Source organism: Hibiscus syriacus, unplaced genomic scaffold (assembly GCF_006381635.1).
Source record: "Hibiscus syriacus cultivar Baekdansim isolate YM2019G1 unplaced genomic scaffold, ASM638163v2 tig00110556_pilon, whole genome shotgun sequence".
NCBI classification, from domain to species: domain Eukaryota; kingdom Viridiplantae; phylum Streptophyta; class Magnoliopsida; order Malvales; family Malvaceae; genus Hibiscus; species Hibiscus syriacus.
Window position 1 is genome coordinate 5,255,872 of NW_024062779.1, and position 19,298 is coordinate 5,275,169.

General features: G+C 33.5%; 2 protein-coding genes and 1 pseudogene across 2 annotated transcripts; all 3 read left to right on the forward strand.

Moving 5' to 3' along the window:
- Positions 1-1,783: 1,783 nt before the first annotated feature.
- Positions 1,784-5,585, forward strand: LOC120131344. Its single transcript, XM_039148350.1, has 14 exons — positions 1,784-1,917; positions 2,173-2,284; positions 2,363-2,467; positions 2,750-2,854; positions 3,169-3,252; positions 3,336-3,451; positions 3,633-3,734; positions 3,818-3,931; positions 4,039-4,095; positions 4,298-4,364; positions 4,727-4,780; positions 5,110-5,184; positions 5,292-5,327; positions 5,460-5,585. Exons 1-14 carry the CDS (start codon positions 1,898-1,900, stop codon positions 5,553-5,555), a joined length of 1,143 nt encoding a protein of 380 aa, XP_039004281.1. The 5' UTR covers positions 1,784-1,897; the 3' UTR covers positions 5,556-5,585.
- Positions 5,586-6,934: 1,349 nt separating this feature from the next.
- Positions 6,935-9,098, forward strand: LOC120131345 (UDP-xylose transporter 1-like). Its single transcript, XM_039148352.1, has 8 exons — positions 6,935-7,047; positions 7,348-7,468; positions 7,553-7,737; positions 7,807-7,874; positions 7,968-8,100; positions 8,176-8,337; positions 8,423-8,689; positions 8,850-9,098. Exons 2-8 carry the CDS (start codon positions 7,348-7,350, stop codon positions 8,934-8,936), a joined length of 1,023 nt encoding a protein of 340 aa, XP_039004283.1. The 5' UTR covers positions 6,935-7,047; the 3' UTR covers positions 8,937-9,098.
- A 5,000-nt stretch (positions 9,099-14,098) lies between these two features.
- Positions 14,099-19,062, forward strand: LOC120131541 (annotated as a pseudogene).
- The last annotated feature ends 236 nt before the right edge of the window (positions 19,063-19,298 follow it).

Consider the following 19,298-nt stretch of genomic DNA (forward strand, 5'->3'; position numbering starts at 1 on the left):
CCACCGTAAAGTAACAAATACCTCGGTCAAGTTGTAAATTTTATTTATTAACTTTTTAAAAACTATACAATAATTGTTAAATTTATTAAATTATTATAATATTACATTAAATTATAAAATTCAATAAATTTAATAATATATTTGTATTGATTTAATAAATTTAAAAATTATTCTATCAATTTTAAGAATTTAATAATTAAAATATATATTAAAATATAATTTAATAATCTTTAACATATGTTAGGGTAAATTAAACATTTAGTACTTAAATTATCAATTTTGGTCCGTTTTAGTACTTAAACTTTCAATTTTTTCATAAACATACATAATATTTAGTTTTTGTTTCATTTAGTACCCTCTGTTAACAATTTAACTCGTTTAATACCTAAAATATTAGTTTTGATTCGTTTTAATGCATAAACTTTTAATTTATTTCAAAACTTGATGTTAATTATTTAACAATATACTAAAATAAAACAAAAACTAAACATGAATATAATTTTAATATAGCTAAAAAAATATCTTGTACCGCCTCCGTTTTAAAGTACAACTTATAGCCGTAATTTTTAATAAAAAATAACTAGTAATAATATTAGAGCTACTTAGCTCTTTTACTACAATTAATTAATTAATTAATTGGGATCAAGGTAAGTCCACCACAAAGACAACAAATACCCGGTCAAATGGTAAAATCTGTCTACTGTTTTTCTTTCTGCCATCTCTCTTGGTATTCAAACGTAGGATTTTATTAGAAAAACCACGCTTCTGCTCTCTCTGTTATCGGTTGTGGTATAAGATCAGGATCAACTGATCCTCAATAGAAAAAGGAACAAGGTATGATTCTAACCCTAGGCTTTTCTTCTCGAATTTTGAATTTTCTTTGTGGGCTGTTTGTCATTTCATTAAAATAATTACTTGAAGTGAAAAATGTTATACATGCACTTTTTTCCCTTCTTCCCTGCTTTGATCTTGGAATCTAATATTGCCATTTATTTATAAAAATGTGTTTTTACCTTTCAATTGAATCCCTTCTCTTTGTTCAAGCATCTGAGTTTTGTTGAATGTGACCGGGAAAGTTTCTTTTTCAATATGCAGATCAGAAATTGAATGAAAAGGCTAAACTTTTTTTCTCAGATGATAGTTATGATGTCATCTTTTTAGTTGCAGATTTTAATTTTTGATTAATTGAGTATTCATGTTTACCTTGTAATTTGGCGTTTGTTTTATTACTTTAAATTAAAGTCATTTGCGGTTTGGGTTTTAGGGAAAATGGCTTGAACCCTAAAGTGGTAAAGCATAATGGAGTTACTCTGGAGAGTTAAAACAGCATAAATAGAGGAATTTATGATAGCTTGTATTTAAGAAAGTTTTGCATACGTTTTTAGTTCAAGATTTTACAGCATTGTAGTGTAACAGTATACTCAAACATGTTGAACTATTTCTTGGGTTTTAAACCTTTGAAATGTTAATCGTTGCTTCAGGTAAAGCAACAACTAATATGGCCACTTGATTGACTAGTGTGTTAATTTTTTGGATTTGATATTAATTGGCATTGTTTTACAAAATATATGAAACTTTTAATTTGTGTTCTAGATTTATTTTCTACCCTTCTAAAATATTGCAAATTTGTTATATTAGTTTAATCTGCGACAGCCTTTTGAAAAATAAAGTGTTAAATATCTTTTGTTTTGTAGCTTAACTGTTTTTTGTAATATATACTGAAGCACGGAACATCGCACTGATCAAAGATCAAGCTCAGTTGAAACCTAGTGAAGCTCTGTGTTGGTGTTTTTGAAGATTCCCTGTTTTTCTCCTGAAGGTTCTTATGGGAGATAATTGTCCTTGTGGGCATCTAAGCTTTTAAATAATTAAATCAAGCACGAGAGAGCATACAGACATGGGCATCATGCACCGCAGGTTAGGATTTATTAATTGTTATCTACCTTTCACTATTAGACACTTCAAAGATAAAACAAATAGATCAACTAGAGTGAAAAGCATAATCTTTTCCAACCATTCTTGGATTTGATTTTTTTTTTTGTGTAAATAATTTGTTTTGAACCTTCCGTCATTCTTGTGTGTCTTGATTCCTGAATTGCTACATTTTTCTGGCTTATTGCTTATGATGAACAATTTTTGGGGCTCCTTTTACTAAACTAATTGTCTTGCCAGTGGAGTTTTTAAGAAAACAAATGGTAGAGCCAGGCTTGTTATCGCAACAATTCTTGGAATTGTGTTAGGATTTTTTATTGGTGTTTCATTTCCATCAATTTCCCTTTACAAGGTATGTTTGCCTTCATTAGTGATTAAGCTATTCTGCAGTCAATCTATCATCCATATGATTTGTTTTCACTCCCTGCAGATTCGCTCACCTTCAAGCCTTAGATCAGCTTTTGATGGATCCATATCTAATGACCAAGACTTTATAGTCAGGCCTCCTGAGAGAACCACAGATAATCTACCTAAGGTGCCTGTTTGATTACCCTCTGTTCCCTTTGCTCTTTTAATCTTTTGTTATTTGGAAGGAGAAGACACTTTATTGACACAAATGATATATTTTTTCAAATTATCAGAGAAACTTTTGTCCACCATTGTTTTTGAATCAATATATTTTGTCTCAGATCAGCTTGAGTCTAATATACTTGTTGTTTGGGTTCTTGTGTGAAGCTGAGCTCTTTGTTCACAAATACCGCACAATGCTTGTTTTTGATGCATTTTGTTAATTGTTTTCTGCTTCTGCGTTTTGCAGATATATGTTCCTACAAATCCTCATGGTGCAGAAATGTTACCTCCTGGAATTGTTGTTCCAGAAACTGACCTTTACCTGCGCAGACTATGGGGTGAACCTAGTGAGGTATGATCCACAAGTGATATTTATGTAGAAAGATCATAATCCTGGTGCTTAAGTGATACCATCTAAGTAAATGGAACTGGCTGGAATTTTCTTTTTCTTTTGATATCTTTACCGACTAGGAACATTACATGCCAGTTTATCGTGTTCTTTCCAAATTCCAGTAAGTTCTGATGCAAGAGGACTATTTTGCCCATAAATCACTGTCATTCCAGTTTTGGTACATGCATCTTTCTGGGTGCTAAATGATACATCCATGTGTGTTAATATTCTTGATTAATAGGTGTCTCTTATCGTGGTTTTCCTCGACTCTGCAGGATCTGAAGAAGAAACCAAAGTATTTAGTGACATTTACAGTTGGTATTGATCAGAGGAATAATATAGATAAATGTGTTAAAAAGGTCAGACAATGGGACATTCCATTTTTCTTTCTAATTTTTTCTTTCCAGGGTTTTTGATGTTTATGCATTCTTCCATGTGGTAGTTTTCTGAGGATTTCCAGATCTTGCTTTTTCATTATGATGGGCGGACGACTGAATGGGACCAATTTGAGTGGTCAAAGAATGCAATCCATGTTAGTGTAAAGAAGCAAACAAAATGGTAAGCTTTTTAGCGGGCAGAATGGTTTATGTTTCTGGGTCGTATTAGTTGGAGGGAAATTTCAAGTGTGTGTAACCCTTTGCCTATTCCTTGCTTCCTTGAATTCTAGTTGCTTCCTTGTTAGGTGGATGGTAATTTGCTGCTAGTTCTAATATTCTTGCTAATGTATATATTTTATTAGGTGGTATGCGAAAAGGTTTTTGCATCCAGATGTTGTTTCAGCTTATGAATATATTTTCATCTGGGATGAAGACCTGGGAGCGGAACACTTCAATTCGGAGAGGTTTGTCCTAAAGCCAGTTAGATTTTTCACTTTGTTTCAACATGTACTTGTTTCTTTCTTACTTTCTCTACACAAATTACCAGATACGTACAACTGGTCAAGAAGCATGGTCTGGAGATCTCACAACCTGGTTTGGAGCCCAATAATGGATTGACATGGCAGATGACAAAGAGGAGAGGTGACCAGGAAGTTCACATGTAGGCTCTCTCTATCACTCAGCCATATAGTTGCAGTTACTTTAGCAGTCACAAGGAATTTTCTTTTGGGTGTCATCTGAGATTCTGCATTTGAACTTGGTTCACAGGGTTACAGAGGAGAAACCAGGCTGGTGTAGTGATCCACATTTGCCCCCATGTGCTGCGTATGCTCTCTCTCTCTCACTCTCTCTATTTCTCACAGACACACACACACACACACGCACACAATGTATCTTGCAAATAATCAGCAAAACTGGTCACACTTGTGAATGAGCAGTATTTCTAATGCATGCCACTGTTGATTTTCCTTCAACTGGGTGTCCTCTTTTTCTATTTGTGCATTCAGCATTTTTTACTTTCTTTCAGTTTTGTGGAAATTATGGCACCTGTATTTTCTCGGGAGGCATGGAGATGTGTGTGGCATATGATTCAGGTAAAGTAGATAAGAATTCCATGGACTTTAGCCAGATTGTGTCCACGTCCAAGTAAATAAATGAACTTAAATCAGATTTGAACTGGCTCAGTTACCACCACTTTTGGGATGAGTTCCCTAAGTCCTCAACTTCTCCAATGACAGGATTAAGAATGAGACACAGATTAGGATCTTAGAATTCTGTTTACTAACAATTTACTTATTAACTTGGTACAATTACCTGAGCTCCTTCCTTATGATACTACCAAAAACTAGGTTCTTGTAGAACGGTTTGGTGCATGGATGCTTAATAACTTGGTGCAATTTCTTGAGCTCTTTCCTGTTGATGCTAACAAAATGCTTAATGAATCTTGTTCTTGTAGAATGATTTGGTGCATGGATGGGGACTGGATTTTGCTCTCAGAAGATGTGTCGAGGTTAGTGGTTTCTCCGTCTTTTTTTTACCATTATTTTGTTATTCACTGCTCTAAGTGAACAATATAAGAACCCAGCTCTTTTTGGAAACTCTTCCTTTGAAAATCAGCAGCACTTGAGTTTATGAAGGCATTCTTATGACAACTAATGTAGAATGTTCAAATTGGCTAGTTTGTAAAAATCGTTATAAGTTGTTAAATTTTCTAATGAGATTGTAATTGTTTCAACTATCTAATAACATGCCTAGCTGGCTTCTCTTAGAGAGCTTCATGTTTATCTCAGCCTGCCTCTTATTTTCTCTTGCACTAAATTGCCATTTTCTTCTTCACAGCCTGCACATGAAAAAATCGGTGTGGTAGATTCACAGTGGATTATTCATCAAGTAATCCCTTCTCTTGGGAACCAGGTGAGTTTTCATCAGCTTACCTGATAATTTTGGTTTCAATACCAAATGATTATATGAATTATTAATTATATGAATATTGCATTTAATCTATGTGTGTCGAATTTCAGGGAAAATTGGAGGATGGGAAAGCTCCTTCGGAAGGGGTAATGCATAATATGAATTTTGACATCATTTTATGTACATTTTGAAAGTTATTCTTAAGATATTAAACTTCTCTTTTGTAAAAGAAGGATGAAATCTCAAAACCAACTCGTTTCCTCCTTTTCTATTCACAGGTTAGAGCAAGGTGCAAAAACGAATGGGCGATGTTTCAGAAACGACTCGCAACTGCAGACAAGAAATACCTTGCTCAGTTTGGAAAGGACGACTAATTATTTATTTTTATTGATTTCTTTTTCTCCAGGTCCTTTCACCCCAATTTGTACCTGTATATTACGTCATCTGATGTTTGTTAGGATTCAGTTTGAGTGATATTTTTTTTCTGCCTACAGATATAAAAGGGGACTCTATTCTTTTATATCTATCTTCCTCGTGAGTTGCTCCTTTTTCTACTTCCATCTGTCATGACGATATATTCTTATATATAGATATGATGATATCTGATATAGATGCCAACCATTAAAGGACAATGCTTTGCCATGTAATAACGTTTACTATATAGAAATCCACCGCTGCATGGATGTTTGAACCTAACTCATTTAGCAACTCCCTTTCATTTCATGTGACGCCTGTAAACCAGTTTCCCCTGGATCTGAGGTTGAAACTGAACAAACTACTCGTAATTTGCATAGCAAAAGCATTGCCCCCTCAACTCTACTATCCATCATATTCTCTCTTTTAATTATTTCACACAAATACAGCTAGAAAAACGTAGTATCAAGTTGATCAAACTATTAAAAAAAAGTAATATAAAATCCGCTAACAAATGAGTATCTTCGAATGAAGTTTAGTCATATCATAGTATCCCAACAATGAATATAAATTTTTGAAAGAGATGAAACGGTAAAATAACAATTAAATCGTCTCATTGTAAATGATAAAATAACGTATATCATCTCTTATTTACATAATTTCTTTATTTGGAAAACGGGGAATTGAAAAATATGAAAATGGTTTTTCCTGATTAGCTTGGTTGGTAAGGGTGATGTAGATTGGTGAAGGAAGCCAAGGCCAGGGCCTCACTGAGAAGTGAAAATGAAGGGTTTTTGTTTTTGTGTCTCTCTCACCAAACTCCAATTGAGTTTGAGGATGGCAAGCCGGTTTGCTTGCATTAGCAGGAAGTTACCTCACTTACATATTACCTTCCTGCCTTGTGTGCTAAGGCACAACAATATTACATGGCTTGGAAGACCCCATTGGACTGCCACACAAAATCTGAAAAGCTTAAAACATCATTCACTTTGACCAAAATCACCAAATATCCACCCTTTCTTAAACTGACCGTTTGCTTCCCTTCTGGAAGAACAAATAAACAAAACAGGCAGTACTTTCAAAAACAGCGTTAGGCACCAACCAAGCTTCGCAATCTACATAAAATAAATAGCCTGCTTAAAAACCTACATTCTCATACAAGCCGAAACCAACCCCCCATCTCTCAGCTTATTTGCAAGCCCCTCTCACCGTTGATTGTTCTAATTCGGAGTGCTTTTCTGGTGATTCTTTTATTGAGTTGTAGTTGGTTCCGTCTGCGAATAATCTTGCAAACTTGTACTCATTCAAAAGTCTCTCTCTTTGTTCATTCTCATCAACTTTTTCTTCTTTTGTAAATGTGGGAATGTGTTTGATGAAAGAAAGTTTTGCTTTCTTTCTTTGAATCCTTTTCAGAGGCTCCTAAAACTCTATAGTTTTCCACTTCTTTGCAAGGTAACATTTGCTTTCTCTTTGCTTCATACATAATTGGTTTTTCTATTCAAAGCAATCTTTTCTTTAGTTACTGCATTTTCCTTCTCTTAAGCATGCAAGCAGGGAAAGCTTTCATCAATGAAAAGTTTAAACATTTTTCTAATAAGTAAATTCCAAACCCTTTCTTTTCGAATACAACAATCTGCAGTTTGACCACCATTCATTATTCAGTTTTCAAATTGGCTTTACATTTCATAATGATTAGTACCCATTAAATTGTATCTATTGGTTATTGTTTTTAGTTTGTTTGTTTTACCAGAGATGGGAGAGATGTCAAGCTTCCAACTGGGTGTTATTGGTGCACTGTTCCTTTCAGTTGCATCATCGGTCTCCATTGTCATATGCAACAAAGCCTTGATGAGCAATCTTGGATTCCCCTTTGGTAATTTGTCTATTCTTAAACATCATTCAGTTATTTACCACAATTACCGAGTTGAATTATTCTTTAACCCCATTCCTCCTCCAGCCACAACACTCACTAGCTGGCATCTCATGGTGACATTTTGCACCCTTCACATGGCCCAACGCTTCAATCTTTTTGAAAATAAACCCATCGACATGAAGACCGTGATGCTCTTTGGCATCCTCAATGGTGTTTCCATTGGACTTCTCAACTTGAGCCTTGGGTTTAACTCCATAGGATTCTATCAGGTTAACTCCATGTATTTTGCCCATTATTGAAGATTGTGTGCTCATTCTTTGTGGTGCTTCTCTTGGCAGATGACAAAACTTGCAATCATACCATTCACTGTATTATTGGAAACCATCTTCCTTAAAAAGCAATTCAGGTTTTTTTCTCCATTCTCTTTTTTACACTTATGATTGTTGAGCATTTTTTATATTCAAAGCTTATCAGTGAATTGGTGCTCTATTATGTGCAGCCAAAACATAAAGCTGTCCCTCTTCCTTTTACTTGTCGGAGTTGGCATTGCTTCCATAACTGATCTGCAACTCAATCTTGTCGGGACAATCCTTTCCCTCCTCGCCATTGCGACAACCTGCGTCAGCCAAATTGTATCCTTTGATTTCTATCAAACATTACATTTCAGAGCCATATTCCAAAGTTTGTTCTTAACTTGATGAATATAGCTGACAAATACAATACAGAAGAGGCTAAATGTCTCTTCAACACAGCTGCTGTACCAGTCAGCCCCATTCCAAGCAGCAATTCTTTTTGTCTCCGGCCCGTTGGTGGACCAATTACTCACCAAGCAAAATGTGTTTGCTTATAAATATTCTCCTATAGTCTTGGTATTGAACCAAACCTCATTTTTTTCTTTCTTCTCTCATCAGCTTGTCACTCACATGAGAATTGGCTATTCTGTACATTTTACAGGCATTTATCATCCTCTCGTGTATTATTTCAGTATCTGTCAATTTCAGTACATTTTTTGTTATCGGCAAAACATCCCCCGTCACCTATCAAGTTCTTGGCCACCTCAAGACTTGCCTGGTTCTTGCCTTTGGCTATACATTGCTGCATGACCCTTTCACAGATAGGAACATCATTGGAATCTTGATTGCCATCTTTGGGATGGGCTTGTACTCTTATTTTTGCACCCAGGAGAACAAATGGAAACATGCTGATTCGTTGGGATCACAGGTATATCTATATTGCTCGGACTTTTCCTTTTTCCTTAAGTACTCATCTCGGACGTCCCTTTCCGATGAATCGCCGGACATGTGTATGGGATATACCGCTCCATGTACCCTCCAAAAAAGGAAAAATAACATTCTGAACGTGTTGATGGTTGTGTTTTCAGATGAAAGAAAAGGATGCAACACAATTCCTGGCTCTGGAGAAAGAAGGCCATGAGGTCAAGAATTCAAACAAGGATTCCCATGTCTAAAACAAAACAGGACTTTGTGTATTAAGGAGTTGTTTCAAACAGAGTAAATCACTTTTTGATTCTTTAAATAAACCACTCATTCCCACTTCACCTCAACTTCCTCTTCTCAGCTTTGTGTACTAGTCAAGAAACCATTAGCAAGTTGTAATTCATCAACTTCATATTGCTACCATCTTTGCCTGTCAAAATTTATTTACTTCAATGAAATTCATTTCTTCACTTTCCAAAAAGAAAATTACACTAATCTGCTTATAATGACAGCATCATATAAATGCACTGGCACTGCAAAATACCGGGTCTTAGGCAAGTGTAATCTTGTGTGTGTACATATATAGGTTTTTATATTTTTATTTAATTCAAGCAGAGTTTTATTTATACCTAAATCCACAATTAAATGAAGAAATATAGTGAAAAAGATATATAAAAACTAATTAAAAATGTAAGGTATCGAGATTTATCAAGTATAAAACGTGAAGGAAAGAATGACGATAAAGCAAGAACAGATTAGTATAATCTTTCGCGAAAGAAATGCGGTACCGACAATATGAATTTCAACGCTCTAAAATTGAAATGAAAGAGAAAGAAACCCAAACCAGTCGGCTTCCTGTACCAGTAACCGGTGATAAGTATCTTAAAAGCCCTCCCTGAATGATGTCCGACTAAATTTAGGAAATTTCCATCCCCCGGTTTCACTTCACCTCTGTTTTTATTTTATTTTATTCAAGGCTTGATAATTTATTTGAAATCCGATTATTTAAATAAAATAAGATAAAAATAATAATTTAAATGTTAAAACATGATAAAATTGGTAATCCGTTGTTCATAGACGAGGGCCTTAGTGTTGCCAATCCGTCGTTCTACATGTTTTAATGCCCCGACGACTATTGATACAATATTACTCATGAATTTTTATATATTTTTTTATGAATTTTCAGTTTCTTATTTTTTTTAAATTATTATTTAGAACTACTAAAAAATTATCAAAGTAAAATTTTAATTATAATTGAAGATCAAATGAATTATTATTTATTAATTTTAATATGTCGCATCATTCAATAACAATGTGATAAAAATATTTATTTTATGATTTTTTAAAAGCTTAATGTTTTAAAAAATATTTTAAGACAATTTAATCTTATTGATGGTATTCGTGAACCTGTTTTTAGATCTCTACTTTACGGAAACACATTATTTTTGGTGCCATTATTCTGACTTCTGCAGCTATTGGTTTGCATTTTTACCCGATCTTAGAATCGACATCCGTTGACGAATGGTTATGCAATGGCGGTCTTTATGAGTTAATTGTTTTACACTTCTTACTTGGTGTAGCTTGTTATATGGGTCGTGGTCTAGGTATGCGCTATTGGATCGCTGTTGCATATTCAACTCCTGTTGCAGCTGCTACCACTGTTTTCTTAATCTATCCAATCGATCAAGGAAGTTTTTTCTGATGGTATGCTCCTAAGAATCTCTGTTACTTTCAATTTCATGGTTGTATTCCAGGCTGAACACATCTTTATGCACCCATTTCACATGTTAAGCATAGCTAGTGTATTCGACAACTCCCTATTCAATGTTATGCATGATTCTTTGGTAACCTCTAGTTTGATCAGGAAAACCACAAAAAATGAATTTATTAATGAAGGTTACAGATTCAGTCAAGAGGGAAAAAACTTATAATATCATAGCTGCTCATGGTTATTTTGTCCTATTGACAATTTTTTTATTATTTTATTTCATATAATTTTTATCAACCTGGAAGACCATGTATACTATGCCAAAATATATTTATATCATAAATTTAAGAAGGTATCAAAATTTATGACTTGTGATACCTACAAGTGGGCATTTAGTCGTGTAAAGTACGTAAGAAAAAATGTAATTAATTTAATATAGAAAATAATGTACTTAATTAAGTATTATAATTATGAATAAACTTCTAGGGTTCAATTAGTGAAGAATTACCTACTTTTTTTTCTTGATTTTTTATACCTTATGGGATTATATTTTTATGACACACGTATCAGATTTCGAAAATGACTAAAAAATATAACTTGTTAGTTGTGTTTAAAAGGATATTTTCCTAAAATTATGTCACTTTCGTTGAATATTATATATGTAAGAAAAAAAATTATTTGTATTAGTACAAATTAAATTACTTTGTTATCTCCATGTAGCTCTGCCCATAATATGTTAAATTGCATCAGTTTAGTTCTTGCCACTTGGCTGTTGACATTAAAATAAGCTATTTTTTTAGAAAATTAAAAATTCAAGTTAAATTTTGTAAAAACAAAAAGGGTTAACTACATGGTTAGTCACTTTTCTTTTAGTTTTGTCTACTTTTAGTCAATGATTTCAAAATTCATAGGATATGATCACTTACGTTTTTATTTAAACAAGATTTGGTCACTCGGTGCTAACAATCATTAACAACAGTTAAATATTTTGATATATTCATATATTTGGTCCTTGTTATTTACATATTCTCTCAATTTAGTCATACTTTTAATAAATTAAAATAAATTATATATTTTTAAATGAAAATAAAAGTGAAATATTTTAAATTAAGTTAATAGTAAAATATATTTAATAATTTAATATAAAAATATTTTAAGTTAATATATATATAATTATATTATATATAATTTGGATCACGAGTACCTGGTTCATAATTTTTTATTTTTCTTTAAATTATATTATTTTTTAAAAATTTATATAAAAAATTTCTAAAATTTAAAAGTATATAATATATATAATCCACAAACAAAGTTCAAAAATTCAAATTACATAACTAAAATAAAATTTATTAAAATTTAAAACAAAGTTCAAAAATTCAAATTACATAACTAAAATAAAATTTATTAAAATTTAAAATAAAGAAATATAATTAAATTTCAAATATTTTGAATTTAAAATAAATATTTTAAAAAATAATTTAGAACATTAATGTGAAATAATTTAAGAAATTAAGAGTTTAGAATGTTATGATGTCAAAATTTAAGAAATTAGGATTTTAGAATGTTATAGTGAAATAATTTGAGAATTATGAATAAAATTTAATATAAAATGAAAATATATAATAAATCAGGTACCAGGTCATAGGGTACCCGATCAACCAACATTTTGTGACCCATACCCGACCCAAAAACCTGGTCGTGTACCCGACCCAAATCGAGTATTTTTATTATAAATATCCAATATTTTTTAGTTGGGTCGACGGGTCAGCTCAATCGGGTCTGGTATTTTTGAACAACCTTATTGGCATGACATGTGGCATCATTCGATTTGATGATTAAATTTATTTTAATTTATTAAAAATATGACTAAATTGAGAGAATATGTAATAACATAGACCAAATGTATGAATATATCAAAAATATTTAAATGTTGTTAACGGCAGTTAACTCAGGGTGATCACATCTTAATTAAATAAAAACGAAAGTGGTTATATCTTAATTAAATAAAAACATAAGTGACTATATCTTATGTATTTTGAAATCAGTGATAAAAAATGAAACTGAAATATAAGTGATCAACCGTTCCAAACAGAAACGGTAAGTAATGATTGGCTGCATAAGTTAGCGTACTTCTCAACTTTTTGTCATTTTTTTTTGAAGAAGCGTACTTTTCAACTTTAAATGCAAGGAAAAGGGTAATAATGTAATTTGATGCTTTGAATATTCGCCGGACAATCCTCGTCTCATTTATCAGTTATCGTGATTGATATACGCTTCGATTTTTCAGTTTTCTTAAACAAAGAGACAACGTTAAAAGTAAAAAAAATAACGTAAAAAGTAAAAAAAAAACAACAAGGAGAGAGAGAGAGAGAGAGACTTAAACCACGAGAGTTTTTTTTTAAATGATAATGAGCACTAAGTCAAAAAATTACCTCTTTACATGATTATAAGGAGGGTCGAGAAAATTTCTAGTCATAATACCAGCAAGCTGATCCGATGGAGAGGAGGAATGCAAGAGCACCATAAGGAGAAGGAATGTCATGCTTGACAATGAAAGTAGCAGTATAATTTGCTTCTCGGTTAATCATAGCGAATTCGACAAATCATGCTCGATGGCAAAGTTTATCAATGACACAAACCAGAGCATATGGACGGTTGCGCGTGTCATTCTTAATAAGGCTATGAGCATCAATATTATCCATTTGAACGAGAACACATTTGAAGACATCCCATAGCTCAACTTGAAGAACGGAGGACTGACCTATAATTTTGTTGAATGCTAGAAGGAAAGATCCATCGTGGTCACGAAAAAGCCCGCCAATGGAAGCCAAACCAGATTAGTGTGAAACGATATCGTTTTACATCAATGATTAAGATCTATCCAATTAATAACAAATCCCCTAAATCAAGGAATTACAATCATATCCTACCTAATTAAATCCATTAGTAGGATTCTTTCCTTGTATAGGTGTTCACACCGGATATGGTAAGATTTTCCCACAATATATTCCTGATTTTGTTGTCTCTTGCCATATTTACCGAGTTTCTGTGATCAAATTCAGATTTGATGCCACTTTTCTTTTCTGCACGACCAATGTGAACTGGCTCCACATCATTCTCTAAGTGATGGGTATGGTGGCCTTGGCAAGCCCGATATATATCTTGGGTTTCCCTTTCGAACACTTGCACCAATGTCTTGGCAAGCCTGATACTCTATCTTGACTCCTTGTCGAACACTTGCACCAATGTCTTGGCAATCTTGATACTCTATCTTGAACCTCCCTGTCAGACACTTGCATCGATGTCTCAGACCCAAGTTCATAGCCCGTGACACATCAGAATTATGGCAGACCCAATTTTAAGGAGAAGGTTGTCATTGTACTTGGACAGTTCGAACAAAAGTTTACCTTGATTATTATTCACTAAAATTATTATTTAAAAATATTATTAATAAAACTATAAAATATATTTTATTTTTAAAAATAATATAAGTTTTATTATTTAAAATAATTATAATCAAAATTAATGGACAACTTTAATGGGGGGAATATTGCTTGTTTACTTTTGGCATTTAAACTCCACAGAAGAAAAGAGTTTCACTAATTTCACCGCCAAAATCACATCGATTCTGTTGTTTGCTTTCTGTTTTCCGAAGAATAATTCTCTCTTCTCTCTCTCTCTCTCTAAAAAAAGTACTATAAAAGAAAGAAAAAATGGCTGGTTCACAGATCGGAGAAGTAAAAATAGAAGGATGGTTACATATAATTCGTTCGAATAGGATTGTATTACAGTACTCAAGGAAACGTTACTTTGTTCTAGAAGATAATCTTCATAAGAGCTTCAAATCCATGCCCGTTTCCAGGTCTCTTCCTTTTTCTTTTCTTTTCTTTTTTGTTTGTTAAGAAGCTTATATTGCAAATTCCGTTACTCATTTAACAAATGTTGTAAAGAATTAATGGCATTAAATTGTAATATAATTGTTTTTTTCAAATTAAGTTCTTATTAATCGATAACTGCTCTGCTAAGTGAATAATTAGTTTTTAGTAGTATAACTTCTAAAAATATGTTAGTTTATTATTGATTTTCTTATACTATTTTATCTGTATATCTAATAATGATTTTAGCTGCTTACTAATGGATTAGTTGAATATGCCTTTAGTATATCATATCAAACGCGTTTTCATCGAGTACTATGATAGTTTACTCTTTTTTATATAGCTAACTTCTTTTACTCTTTTATTGAATCGGTTCTTTCCTTCGAGCAGCCTTTCGTTTTTTTTTTTTGGGTGGGGGAGTTTATAACTCTTTATAGGGACATTTGGGGGAAATTGTACTGTCAACTTTATGTAGGAATATTTTACCTTAGAAGTCATATGGCACAGTCATTTTACTGTTTATTTTTTAGATTTTCATGAAAGTCAAGTTGATCCGATTATAATCATAAGCCAGTCAAGTTGTTAGCTACACTTTAAGCATAATTATACAGTGTGATGCATAATTATCACTTACGAGGGAAGTGTCTTGCAAGAACCGAAGAATATCCACAACTTAGTGCCCCTGTTTCTTGCTGTTGCAGTCAATTGTTAGCTTTGTGAAAGTGATTCATATATTTTGATGAATGAACAAATAGGATGATAAGACGATTTTTAGGCGCACATTCAGTTTTTAGTTAATTTTCTTTATATATATATATATTTCTGAGTTGTAGACTGTTCTTTTGATGCTTGACGATTTTAATAAGCCCAAGAACTGGACCTTGATTTACCTTTCAGAAGCCTGGTAGAAAAGCTATTATTGGTTCCTGCATTCGAGTAACAGACAACGGGAGGGAGAGCATTCGCAGAAACGTATGTGAATCATAGTATTAAATTGCAGTTGCGGACGCTGCGGACGTTACATAACGCGTAATGGCTGTTGCGGGTGTGATTTGTATCTAAAAATTCACATTATTTCTAAAACATTATATTTATACATCTTACATTCATACTTTAATATTCTAATATTAACTATTGTTTAATGCCATATTCTTATTGTCAATCTTTAATTATTATATAGAGATGCATCATAAGTTAAATGTTTGTTAATATTTAATATCATTTTTTTGTTAAGTCAAAATATTCGAGTATTTTATCTATGTAATTTTATATTTCGGGCAATTTGGATGTTCATTGACGTATTGTTGCGGTATTGCGGCGCAATATTTTGCCTATTGCGGTATTATGTAACGGTTTTAGACCGCAAAAGTTGTAATGCGGTTCCCTTATCACGTTGCGCTAATATTGCGTCACAGTGACCTCTAAAACCGTTACGATGCGGCCGTTAAATCGCGTTGCGGCCGCAATCTAGTACTATGTGAATTATGTGTTCTTTATCTTGAGACTGGTAAAAAAATTTATTGGTTTATGTTTTCCGCTTGGTTCATTCCATTGGAGATTTTCTAAAAAATTTCTTTGTTTGACTTGTAGGTATTCTTCATTTTCACCCTTTATAATAGTTCTAATCCCAATGACCAACTTAAGGTGAGGCACATATTTCACAAAACGATTGTTAGTTGACATGTGTGATACTTTTACCTTCATGTATGAGACGTGGAATCAATTTTACAGCTAGGAGCTAGTAGTCCTGAAAAAACAGCAAGATGGATTCAATCCTTCCAGGAAGCAGCTTCAAAGGTCTGAAACGATCTGCTTCCTCTTGTTAATGCACATCATATATTTTTGGCATGACATGAGATTTTATTCTATTGATGCAGTGTGATACATACCCTGGAACAGATGTTGCTTGTTTAACAAGCAGATGGCAGTCCTTCAGGTAAACAATGAGCAACCATCCAGCATTACTATTTAATATATATTAAATTTCTGGCTTTCTGGTGTCAGCTCAGCTATGCTTTGTCATGATTTGAGTTCTGTGCTAATTGCTCGAGTAAATTTATTTGGATTTGCTAAGAATATTTACTAGTGACGAGTGTGAGAGGGCTTAATGCTTGTTTTATCATCTGGTATTCTCTCTATAAATATCAGTTTCTTAGAATGACTCCTTGCATGCAGATCGAGTTGTTCCGGTAATGCAAATCATAACAATTCTATTGACTGGACACTTGGTTCGTCCACAAAGATGGACAGAGTGGCATCTGATGTTGTAGCACCGTCGCATTGGACAATCTTTGGCTGTCAGAATGGTAATTAAAAAACAAATATTTGTGAATTTTGAGATAGCGGTAACCGCTTGACTAAAACCATGATGCGATGCAGGTCTTAGATTGTTCAAAGAAGCTAAAGATAGGGATTCTTATGGAAAGGTTGGCAGCTTTTGATTCACCAGTTGATGATTCACCAGTTTTTAGTTAGAGGATTCTGTTTATATATATTCACTAACTAATTATATTTTCAGGAGAATGAAAAGAAGAGATCTCTTGCTGCGACGATATTGGAGAAGGGAAGATGACGGAGCATATGGTAGTAATTGCTTTGAGGATATTCTCGAAACTTCTATTCAGAAGTCACGGCATTGCAAACTGAATTCCTTGATTTGATTTTTATCACAGTTATTCTGTACCACTCGGTGTTTCACAAGAAGTGCCCCCCAGAGAAAAGCTATGTCCGTGTTTGCCTTAAAAGTAATGTATGCCTGAAATATATAACTAAAAGAGAACTTCCTGCATCTTTCTGAGTTCTCTGTGTCCTACTATTATACATTTATAAATACATTATAGGTGCCATGGACTGTTTTAGCCTTATAGGTTAAAATTTAGCATACTCCTACCCTCGTTTCATAAGCATCTCACGCGCATGAAAGAAATGCATTTATTCAGGGATTTTTTTTTGTGTATTTTTATGTTGAAGCATTCTTTGGCTTCAGTTTGAATACTGTCAAGAAGTGCCTATTCCATCACTTTATTTTGATGATTCGCCCCTTGTATACCACAGAATTTAGAGGCTGTGGCATATGATGTGCTTTTGAATATATATTAGAGGAAAGAGAAAAATGTTTATATTGAAAACAGAAAAATCAAAAGTTAATCTATGAGGGTATGTTTTGAACTTACTTGCAGGTGGTGGATATGTCATATCTCCTCTGAATGAAAGAAAGCACTCGGTTGTAAAACACATGCTTGCAGCTGATTGGAAATTCTGGAAATCTTATCTTCAAACTTCTGCAGCCCGATCTATTACCATCTGTATGCTTGAGAGAGTTGCTGGTAGTCACATATTCTGTCATAATTTCGCATGGTATATGTGTTTGTGTGTGTTGAGTATTTTATGACTTTTGTGATCATTTGAGGCATTAATTTGCTAGGAATTTATGTCGTCTACTTGCAGCATTAAGAGAGTTATTCAAAGCAAAACAAGGAAAATATCCTTCCACTGATATTTCATCTGGAGAGTGGGTACGAAATGTTAGGTTGCAACAGATCGAAGAGGAGAGTGTAGTTGATATGTGCACAGTGCACACAGATAGAGGCTGAAAAATCAAAGGAAAATATGAGTGAAGGAATAGAAAAGGAATCTTCAGAAAACTCGAGCCTGGTAGGCTTTAGTGATTCTGCCGATGAATTCTTTGATGCTCCAGAGCAAACAGATTATGATCAATCAATAGATAGGTGGGATTCCGACTTTGGTCCTGAAGTATACGCTCAGGTAGAGTCAAAGTAGTTACCATTGATTCCTACAAAAAAATGAATTTACAGTTATTGGTGCTTCATATCTCATAGAGGATATGACCAACTATTGAGTTTTTTCATTTTTCTTATTCCTTTTCTTGTGGCCATATTACTAGAGTTTCTCTCCACTAAAGGTTTTGTTTGTTTATGTTTTGCTTCAATTTTCTCACATGACTTCTTGTGCCTGAAATATGCAGGATACGCGCCAACCGAAGTTGTCAACTGCTGCTGTTTTTGTGAAAAAGTTGCATGATATTGCAGGTGCTTACTGTTTGGATGATCATTATGTAATATTATATTTTAGAAACAAAGAACCCTTTGATAGATAAAGTGTTGATGGATTCATCGTATGTTGCAGTCCAAAAGAGGGGTTACATGGACTTGCAAGACATGACAAAAGTAGATGGCATAGGTTGCTCCTATGGTAACACTCTTCCCAAGGATCCAACTTGTACATTATCTTGCAGTTGGACAGAAGCAGATACCTAGAATATCGTCAGAAGGTATGAAGAAAAATGTTACAATGACAGTGCTGAAGTGTACTACAAAAGTTCAGCTGCTGTGTTCTATGATGGTTTTCTTTATGCCATCTTGCATGAACTGGCACTTTGTCTTTGATGATCTCTAAATGATATGCATGTCCTTCCATGTTTTCCAAGCATCTTTATGACGCAATTAATTGCAGATATCATATGCTGATCAATTTCTAGGTGTCCTGGATATCTCTATTGAATCCACTCTGGCTTTCCTTTTGCGTAGCTCAACTTTTAGCTTTCCTTAAATTGAAAATCCAACTTACAATTATATCCTCGCTTTCGTTTTCTTCCAGTTTAAAGCGAAGGGAACATTAATGCAAATGGTCGCTGCAGATTGGCTAAGATCTGACAAACGAGAAGATGATTTAGGAGGGCATCCTGGGGACTTGTCGGTTGAATCATTTGGATGCAACAAAATCGGTCACGGTAAAAGTTTGAGATTTATTCTTAATTTGATGTTGAAGTATTAGGGTAGGTTGATTAAGAAGCTTGGGTGATGAATGAACAATAGCAGAATCATATTATCGCTTTATGGTGTTGCTGCTGCTGCTGCTTCACAGAGTTGCATTCTCTATTTATTTTTTTTAATCATTTAATCAACTGGCCATTTCTAACTTTGTGGTTTGTAGGTTTCATTTTATAATTGGAATGGAAAATTAGCTGTTGTATATAAGTATGCTACCCTGAATTAGTGTGTTTCAGAAAT

Coding starts and splice junctions, on each gene's coding strand:
- LOC120131344 (XM_039148350.1), top strand. CDS start 1,898: ATGGGCATCATGCACCGCAG. Junction 5,185..5,291: donor TCCCTTCTCTTGGGAACCAG/GTGAGTTTTCAT, acceptor GTCGAATTTCAG/GGAAAATTGGAGGATGGGAA. Junction 5,328..5,459: donor GGAAAGCTCCTTCGGAAGGG/GTAATGCATAAT, acceptor TTCTATTCACAG/GTTAGAGCAAGGTGCAAAAA.
- LOC120131345 (XM_039148352.1), top strand. CDS start 7,348: ATGGGAGAGATGTCAAGCTTCCAACTGGGTGTTATTGGTGCACTGTTC. Junction 7,875..7,967: donor TTCCTTAAAAAGCAATTCAG/GTTTTTTTCTCC, acceptor TATTATGTGCAG/CCAAAACATAAAGCTGTCCC. Junction 8,338..8,422: donor AATATTCTCCTATAGTCTTG/GTATTGAACCAA, acceptor TACATTTTACAG/GCATTTATCATCCTCTCGTG.